This window comes from Garra rufa, unplaced genomic scaffold (assembly GCF_049309525.1).
Source record: "Garra rufa unplaced genomic scaffold, GarRuf1.0 hap1_unplaced_869, whole genome shotgun sequence".
Taxonomy (NCBI): domain Eukaryota; kingdom Metazoa; phylum Chordata; class Actinopteri; order Cypriniformes; family Cyprinidae; genus Garra; species Garra rufa.
Window position 1 is genome coordinate 1 of NW_027395134.1, and position 9,908 is coordinate 9,908.

Genomic DNA, 9,908 nt, shown 5'->3' on the forward strand with positions numbered 1-9,908 from the left:
CTATATATATTTATGTATGTATATCATATATCATTTTTTTTTTTTTTCAAAATAAATTTTTTTGTTTTCTTGTGAATGTAATTGTAATTTTCACAAGCTTCATATTCAGATAAAAAGTAATTCTGAGTGTTGCAATGTTTTATTTGATTGTTTTCCTTTGTAGCTTGACATCATGGAGCCTAAAGTCCCAGACGACATTTACAAAACCCACCTGGAGAACAACCGTAATACCCTTTAGATCTCATGAGGAATATGACAAGGAGTTATTTATGTTAGGTATTTAACTAATGGTGTTTTTCTCAGGGTTCGGCGGCAGCGGCTCACAAGTGGACTCTGCTCGCATGAATCTGGCTTCCTCCTTCGTCAACGGGTTCGTTAACGCTGCGTTCGGACAGGACAAACTGCTCACAGAGGACGGAAACAAATGGCTGTACAAGAACAAGGACCATGGTGAGAACAACCTCAACTCCTGGGCATTTATACAACATAAATCTGATGATCTTTGATTAAATGTGTGTTGGTTTTAGGGATGCTCAGCGCAGCAGCGTCTCTGGGAATGATTCTGTTGTGGGATGTAGACGGCGGTCTGACACAGATCGATAAATATCTATATTCATCTGAAGACTACATCAAGGTACAGATGCACACACTAATTAGTGTGCTCACTTTAAGGGCTCCACAATTTGTTGAAGAAAAAATCTAATTGCAGTTTAAAATGCAAAAATAAATATAAATGCTGCTCAAAAGTTTGGGATCAGTAAGATTTGTAATGCTTTTTAAAAGAGACTTTTCTGCTCATCAAGGCTTTGTATATTTGATTAAAAATACAGAAAAAACTGTAATATTGTGAAAAAGTTATTGCAATTTAAAATAGTGGTTTTGGAGTTTAATATACTTTAAAATATAATTTATTTTTGTGATGCAATGCTGAATTTTAAGCATCTTTACTCTAGTATTCCAGTGATTCTTCAGAAATCATTCTAATATACAGATTTATTTATCAATGTTGGAAACATTTATTTTTTTTAAACCTGTGATGCTTTTTCAGGATTCTTTTGATAAATAAAACGTTAAACAGCATTTATTTAAAATAGAAAACTTTTGTAACAATAAACACCTTTTTTTAACCTCAAAGTTTTGGGTTAAGTAAATGTTTTCTTTCTTTCTGTCTTTGAAAGAAATTAATACTTTCATTCAGCAATGATGTGTTAAATTAATGAACATTTTGAAATGCTGTTCTTTGAACTTTTTATTTATCAAAGAATCCTGAAAAAATGTCACAGGTTCCAAAAAAATATTAAGCAGTGCAACTGTTTCCAACATTGATAATAAAAGTAATAAATCAGTAAATTAGAATGATTTCTGGAGGATCGTGTGACACTGAAGACTGGAGTAATGGCTGATGAAAATTCAGCTTTGCATCACAGAAATAAACTTTATTATTTATTTTAAAATATATTAAAATAAAAAACTGTTATTTTGAATTGCGATAATATTTCATAATATTACTTTGTTCTGTATTTTTAATCAAATAAATAAAACTTGGATGAGAGACTTAAAAAAAAAACATTAAAAATCATGCTGATCCTAAACTTTTGAGTAGCAGTGTATATATTTTTTCTGTATTTATATATGTTTAAGAATAAGAATAATGCAAAGGTTAAACAAAAGAAATGTAACATATTTTATTGTAAAAAAATGAGTGCTTAATAAAAATATAATATTAATAATAATACTTTTATTTTACAGGGCAACTGTGAAATGACAGTACTAATATTTATGGTATTTTTTGTCATTATTTATTTCAGTCTGGAGCGCTGTTGGCCTGTGGTATCGTTAACTCTGGTGTTCGTAACGAGTGTGATCCTGCTTTGGCCCTTCTGTCTGATTACGTCTTGCATAACAGCAACATCATGAGGATCGGAGCCATTTTTGGGTAAACATGCAACTTTTTTTTTTAACTTTTTAACTTTTCAAACTTTCTGGTCCGGCTTTCTCAAGCCAATTTAAAGTCTTGACAAACTCTTTTATCTAGTGAACCATTGGTCTTCCATAGCAGCACACATTTGGTTATGATAATCACAGTTAAAACAAATATATCTCCTCAATACCATGATAAAAATGGAAAATGGTTTCTATGCATTTGTTTGAAAAACAAAATACATTTAGTATCTAGTATAAATGCATAAACACTAGCTTATTGACAAAATAAGTTACATTGTTTACTGTTAACTGTTAAAAATGTATTTGTTATTAAATAGGGATTGATTCAAAAATGCGGTTTCATCCAGTATTCTGCCCTCCAAAGGCAAAGCGCAGTAACTACACATTTGGTCAAAATTGAGTAACACGGACTTTGTGACAACTGTTTTGTCTTGTGACTGGTTAAATTGACTAACTAACTAACAACTAAATAAATTAATTAACATGTTTGACTACCTGGTGTACAAACTTTAAAGGCATTTTTCTCAGTTTCAGTGTTGGCGTAGTTACTGCACTTTGCCTTTGGAGGGCAGTATTGTTTTGTGAGCAAGTCATTTATTCATTCAAACCACTTTTTCATAAATTTAATATAAAACATTGTCTATTAAATATATTCTATTTTAAATACAAATATTATGTATTAAACAATTAATAATTAATTTAAATCAATCAACTAAATTAACATTGCCTTCAATGCATTTTAGTACATGTCTACATTAATAATGTAATACAATTTCATTGAAGGCATATGCAAACAAAAATCTATACTTTTTTCGAAGGAAAAAAAAATTGAATACTAAAAACGATTAAACATAATTCTAAATATTTTTTGCTGTTTTTGTCCAGGTTGGGTCTGGCGTATGCTGGCTCTAACAGAGAGGATGTTCTGTCTCTGCTGCTTCCTGTCATGGGAGACTCCAAATCCAGTATGGAGGTGTGTGTTTGCTGTGGAGAACGTGTGATTGATCGCTGTGAGTGTTTCTCTGTATTTGATGATTCCGTTTGTGTTGGTTCAGGTGGCTGGAGTGACGGCGCTGGCGTGCGGCATGATCGCGGTGGGTTCCTGTAACGGTGATGTCACTTCCACCATCCTCCAGACCATCATGGAGAAGAGCGAGCAGGAGCTCAAAGACACTTACGCTCGCTGGCTGCCGCTCGGCCTCGGACTCAACCATCTGGGTGAGAAAATGCTATTATTAGATTGACTTGAGAAACAACCTATTGATCTACTACTTAAAGTCCCCATGAAATCAAAATCCAAGTTTTTTTTACGTTTAGTATGAATATATTAGCCTTAACCCTTGTGCGTTAAAAAAAAAGAAAAAGTTAAATTGTCATCAAAATATGATTGATTAATATTTTTTTCCACTTTCACTGATGTCGATTTTTTTTAACCAGCATCTGTTCTATCCATAGATACCACACATTCATTCATTTTCAGAATTTTAACCCTTTAAATGCTGGTTTGTTTACATAATGCCACAGGTGTTTTTTTTATGAAAAAATGAAAAATAGTAGTTAATTTCCATATACTAAACGCTAAGCCGATTTTTTTTTTCTTTGCTTATTAGCTTCTTGGGTGTGTCAATGAAAAACAACAACTAGGGGTGTGCGATATGACGATTTTTGATCGTGGACGATTAAAATGTCTCCACGATCTGCTTTTGAATAAATATCGTAGTATCGTGCTACAGTGTGCCTCCGTCTTAATATACTACATTCACTCACGGGACACTGCACTTATTCATATTCGCGATCACAAAAGTACATTATTTGAATGTGCTTCAAAGTCTTGCCGGTAAAATAACGCCATTTGGTCCGCGCGCTGTTCTGGCATGCGCTTCATGAGCGCGTAAACCTGAAGCACGTGCGCTAAAAGCCTGTCAAACAGCACCTGATTACTAAACTGAGCTATCTTTGGCGTTTAATTTGCTTATACTGTCAAAAACACGCAAGGATTACATATAAACACAGTCGGTTGTCTAAAGTGAAAGTAAACAGTTAAGAGAAAAACGGATGCGCGCCTGTATAGATGCGTGCAGCTCTGCGACAGAGCTAAACATGCTGTCGATTGTCATTAAAGGGACAGTACACCCAAAAATGTTGTCACTCACATGTCCTAAATCTCTATTAATTTTTTTTTTCTTGTGCTTAACACAAAAGAAGATATTTTGAAGAATGTGGGTAACAGTAGCTGGTCCCCACTGACTTAAAATAAATAAATAAAATATATGGAAGTAACTGGGGACCCAGCAACTGTTTGGTTACCCACATTATTAAAAATAAGTTTTATGTTCAGCATGTTTTATGCTTAAAAAAATGCGAGAGTGAGTAAATGATGACAGAATTGTCATTTTTGGGTGATGATACACTAATAAAACAAAACACAAAGGAAAATCACTCACTGCTCTTGACTGAAGAACTTCAATACAGTTGCTTTAAATGTTGCTTCTATGTATAATTTATGTATATAATGTATATAGTGTTTTATTTTTATATTTGTTAATTAAATTTCTTGAATGCTACTGATAAATACATGGACTGTACCTGAAAATTAAAGCACTGTTTGTTTTATTTGTATAGTATGTGTATTTGTAACATGTAGCTTATCTTTGTTCTTATTTTTTAAAAACAAAGAAAAGATTTTTTGTCTTCGCCCACTTTGGCTTAAATATCTGCCATTCTTTTTATTTTATATTTTGTTACCTTGTAAGGTTTTGGTTTTAAAATAGAAAAATTAATTTGGCTGTACTACTCAGACAACTTGTAAAAAAGTAAAACCAACATGACAAAGAATCGTGATAAAATCGTGAATCGGGATATTTCTTGAAAAAATCGTGATATGATATTTTTACCATATCGCCCACCCCTAACAACAACATTCATTTTGAGGCATTTATATTTTTTATGTAGTGTCAGATTTAAAAAAAAAAAAAAAAAAAAAAACACACTTAGGGCCATAATGGACAAAAATGGCCATGTCAAAAAACTGTCACAGAAATGTTATATATTAATATTTTTTTCCACTTTCGCTGACTGTTGTTTTTTTTATCAGCATCTCTTCTATTCATAATTACCAAACATTCATTCATTTTCAGAATTGTAATGCTTTAAAAGCTGGTTTCTTTACATAATGCTCGCTGTCAATGGGCAACACTAGCTCCAGAGCTTCCTCTGCTGAGTAACGTCTCTTCATCTTGCAAGCAATGAAATGATCAAGCCCTCAAGCACCAAATATGTACAGGTTTTGCTTTGCTAACACCTGTTTGGCTGTGCAAACACTCAAACTTTGTATAAAATCTACCAGACTAAACAATCAGCGTTTTCTTGGGGTGAAATCAAAAACAATGTGTTTAGGGGCTTCTGAACTTCTACATCAAATTCAAGCTCAACTTTTATCTCTGTACAAAAACAATAACAAATGAAAAAGTGCAATCAAGGATTAAAATGTGTGTTTGGGTGAAAAAGAAAAATCCTCAAAGCTCATTAACCTTCTTTGACCTTATTCATAGCTTTCTCATGGCCCTATGACCCTGGACTCATATACATGGAGTGGGATTTTTTGATTGCCAGTACAATATCATTTCTTTCAAACATATTAATCCCATAAAAATTTCAGTAAACACATGCAAACCACACTCTGACATCCTTACCAACATACCCACACAATTATAGCTGCATTATTTTTCCAATTGACTCTATAATAGGCTAGAATATGCATAAGCAGAACACAAAAAAGTGAGTATTTCTTTTATATGCCAAATTTGAAAAAATTGCACAATCTAGTAAAAAATGGTAAATTATTTTTAATTTGAAGCCTTTCCGATAGAATGAATGCCTATTAGCAAATATTGCGTCATTTTATAGTCAAATGGCCCTGGGTTAAAAAATTGCAGTTTTAATGGGTTTCAATGTGGACATTTTTCTCTTTAAGGTCCTGAGTGTGAGTATTTTTTGTACGGAGGGTAAAATAGATTTTTTGAAGGAAATGAGGGTGAAATATTAAAATTTCAATAAAAATACACACCTGAGCCAAGATGTATGCGGTTGGCATTAACACAGACACACTTAAAACAAAAAACAAAACTGAAACGGACAAAAATGTCCATAAGGTCGCACAAGAGTTAAAGGAGTAGTTCACTTTCAGAACAAAAATGTACAGATAATGTACTCACCCCCTTGTCATCTAAGATGTTCATGCCTTTCTTTCTTCAGTCGTAAAGAAAAGGAGGAAAACATTTCCGGATTTCTCTCCATATAGTGGACTTCTATGGTGCCGCTGAGTTTGAACTTCCAAAATGCAGTTTAAATGCAGTTTCAAAGGGCTCTAAATGATCCCAGCCAAGGAAAAAGGGTCTTATCTAGCGAAACGATGGGTTATTTTCTAAAAACATGTACAACTTATATGTGACCCTGGACCACAAAACCAGTCTTAAGTCGCTGGGGTATATTTGTAGCAATAGCCAAAAATACATTGTATGGGTCAAAATTATTGATTTTTCTTTTAAGCCAAAAATCATTAGGAAATTAAGTAAAGATCATGTTCCATGAAGATTTTTTGTAAAATTCATACTATAAATATATCAAAATGTAATTTTTGATTTGTAATATGCATTGTTAAGAACTTAATTTGGACAACTTTAAAGGTGATTTTCTCAGTATTTCGATTTTTTTGCACCCTCAGATTCCAGATTTTCAAATAGATGTATCTCGGCCAAATATTGTCCTATCCTAACAAACCATACATCAATAGACGGCTTATTTATTGAGCTTTCATATGATGTATACATCTCAGTTTTGTAAAATTTAACCTTATGACTGGTTTTGTGGTCCAGGGTCACATATACTTTTTAATTTCAAACAAATTTTCAGAATTTTAACCCATTAAATGCTGGTTTGTTTACATAATGCCACAGGTGTTTTTTTTTTTTATGAAAAAATTAAAAATAGTAGTTAATTTCCATATACTAAATGCTAAGCAGATTTTTTTTTTCTTTGCTTATTAGCTTCTTGGGTGTGTCAATGAAAAACAACAACATTCATTTTGAGGCATTTATATTTTTTATGTAGTGTCAGATTTAAAAAAAAAATAAAAAATAAAATAAACACTTAGGGCCATAATGGACAAAAATGGCCATGTCAAAAAACTGTCATAGAAATCTTATATTTTAATATTTTTTTCCACTTTCACTGACTGTTGTTTTTTCATTAGGAAAAAAAAAATCATTAGGAAATTAAGTAAAGATCATGTTCCATGAAGATTTTTTGTAAAATTCATACTATAAATATATCAAAATGTACTTTTTGATTAGTAATATGCATTAAGAACTTAATTTGGACAACTTTAAAGGTGATTTTCTCAGTATTTTGATTTTTTTGCACCCTCAGATTCCAGATTTTCAAATAGATGTATCTCGGCCAAATATTGTCCTATCCTAACAAACCATACATCAATAGAAAGCTTATTTATTGAGCTTTCATGTGATGTATACATCTCAGTTTTGTAAAATTTAACCTTATGACTGGTTTTGTGGTCCAGGGTCACATATACTTTTTAATTTCAAACACTCGTCTTGCAGAGCTAGACAAGATGAGCATTTGAGGTTAAAAAGTTTTATCTAGTTATAAATTGCTAATTGTTTATATATATACATACTTTGAATGCAGGTAAAGGCGAGGCGATCGAGACGACTCTAGCGGCTCTTCAAGTGGTTCCCGAACCCTTCCGTAGCTTCGGCAACACACTGGTGGATGTCTGTGCATACGCAGGTGAGTCACATTCTCTCTCAGCTCGCACGCTTCGTATAAAACACACATTTGACCGTCCGTTTGTCTCTCAGGCTCTGGTAATGTGCTGAAGGTGCAGCAGCTGCTCCATATCTGCAGTGAACACTACGACAACAAGGACAAAGATGACGATAAAGACAAGAAAGACAAAAAAGACAAAGATAAGAAAGATACTGCAGATATGGGCTCCCATCAGGTGTGTGTTTTGTGTTGAGTTGTGTTTGTAAGCGGTCAGTATGACTCATTCTGATGATGATGATGATGATGATGATGATGATGATGATGATGCAGGGTGTGGCGGTGCTGGGTATCGCTCTCATTGCTATGGGTGAGGAGATCGGCTCAGAAATGGCTCTTCGCACATTTGGTCACTTGGTGAGTTGTCACACAGAAACACAATGTTAAATAAATGTGTTTATTTTTTGTGCTGAATAAAAAAAATGTAACTAAATATATTTTATATTTGTTAATTTAGTTATATTTTATAATATTAATTTGTTTATTTTGTAAAAGTATTGTTATATAGTTATGATAGTTATATATTTAATTTGGAATGATTTATTTGTTAATAAACTAATTTAAACAAATATTTATTATACATTAACTAATTAATATAATTTATCAAATTATTGTTATACTAAATTATTATATTTCCAAATTAAGGTAAAATGTAGTTTTTAAGTGCATAATTTCTTAATAATTTTAAATATTGATTTATGCATATGTATTGTACAATTTTATATGCTAAATATTTAATAATCATGGTTAATTACATCCAAAATAGACATTTTTGTTTATATAGTATATTTATGTATGCATAAAGAGAAACAGGCAGTATATATTTAAAGAAAAATATTTACATGTTTATATTTATATAATTTATATTACATATATAAATATATTTAATATATAAACATAAAATGTTGTTATTAAATATATACATGCATGTGTGTGTATTTATATATATATATATATACATATTTTATGTACACAAAAATGTTTATTTTGGATTTATCGAAAAAAAAATATATACAGTATATTTTGAATAATCGTGATTAACTGTTTCCCAGCACTAAATTATTTATTAATTTATTTTAAATGTATTAAAAATGTACATGTATTTAATTTAGTAAATAAGTGTATTATGATAATTAATTATATTCACTTAATTAAAATGCGTTGTTTAATTGTTCAAAAAAGATTTATCAATTTATTATTCAACGTATAATTTATATTAAATATGTTAATGTAGCATTTATTAAATTTATAATTGATTTATTAACGAATAAAGAAATTATGTAATAATATATGTAAATATATACATGTTTTATGTATTTATTAAAGTAATATATAACATTTATTTTGTATTTAATTACATTTATTTATTAGTAAATAATAAATATAGAATTGTAGATCTAAAATATGAAATGTAACAATTATAGCAATGTGTTACATTTATAATAAATTATAAATTATTAGTAAATGATGTAGTAATTTATTAAATGCATGTACATTTTTATTAATAAATATTGTTTGTTTTTAGATATTAAATATTGTTATTATTGTAATTTATCACACTTATATTACATTTAAATAATAAATAAATGTATCCAAATAAATAAAGCATGACATTGAACTCTTCATGCTGTCTATGTTCCCAAGCTGACTTACTAATGCTTTCTAATGTTTGTGTGTGTTGTGAATTCAGCTGCGTTACGGCGAGCCCACGTTAAGGAGAGCGGTGCCGTTAGCGCTCGCTCTGATCTCCGTCTCCAATCCGAGGTTGAACATTCTGGACACGCTCAGCAAGTTCTCACACGACGCCGACCCTGAAGTGTCCCACAATGCCATCTTTGCCATGGGGATGGTGGGCAGCGGTACGTTTATTGCAAGTTGTGTTAACACTCATGTGGCCTCTAGAGGCGCTGTAGCACAAATAACACGCAAAATACCTGAAGTGGTGTATTTCAGGGATGAGAATCTATTAAACGCATTAATAAACTGTTTTTCAAGGTTGCATTATATTTTAAACCCTTTATTTAAAAAAAAAAATCATAATTAAGCCTAATTTTTAATTCACAAACACTGTTAAATTACTGTGGCTATAACATTTCTGTGGTAAACATATGGCCAAATAT

The 9,908-nt window shown here is 31.3% G+C and overlaps 1 protein-coding gene across 1 annotated transcript; it reads left to right on the forward strand.

Moving 5' to 3' along the window:
- Positions 1 to 163: 163 nt before the first annotated feature.
- LOC141317386 (26S proteasome non-ATPase regulatory subunit 2-like) lies at positions 164 to 9,783 on the forward strand (the record flags this gene model as incomplete). The annotated part of the gene is made up of 10 exons (XM_073833111.1): positions 164 to 224; positions 304 to 450; positions 528 to 634; positions 1,809 to 1,936; positions 2,830 to 2,917; positions 3,000 to 3,162; positions 7,651 to 7,752; positions 7,824 to 7,966; positions 8,062 to 8,145; positions 9,479 to 9,783. Coding segments are annotated over 10 exons (1,328 nt in total), but the record flags the coding sequence as incomplete, so codon positions are not given.
- Between the last annotated feature and the right edge of the window lie 125 nt (positions 9,784 to 9,908).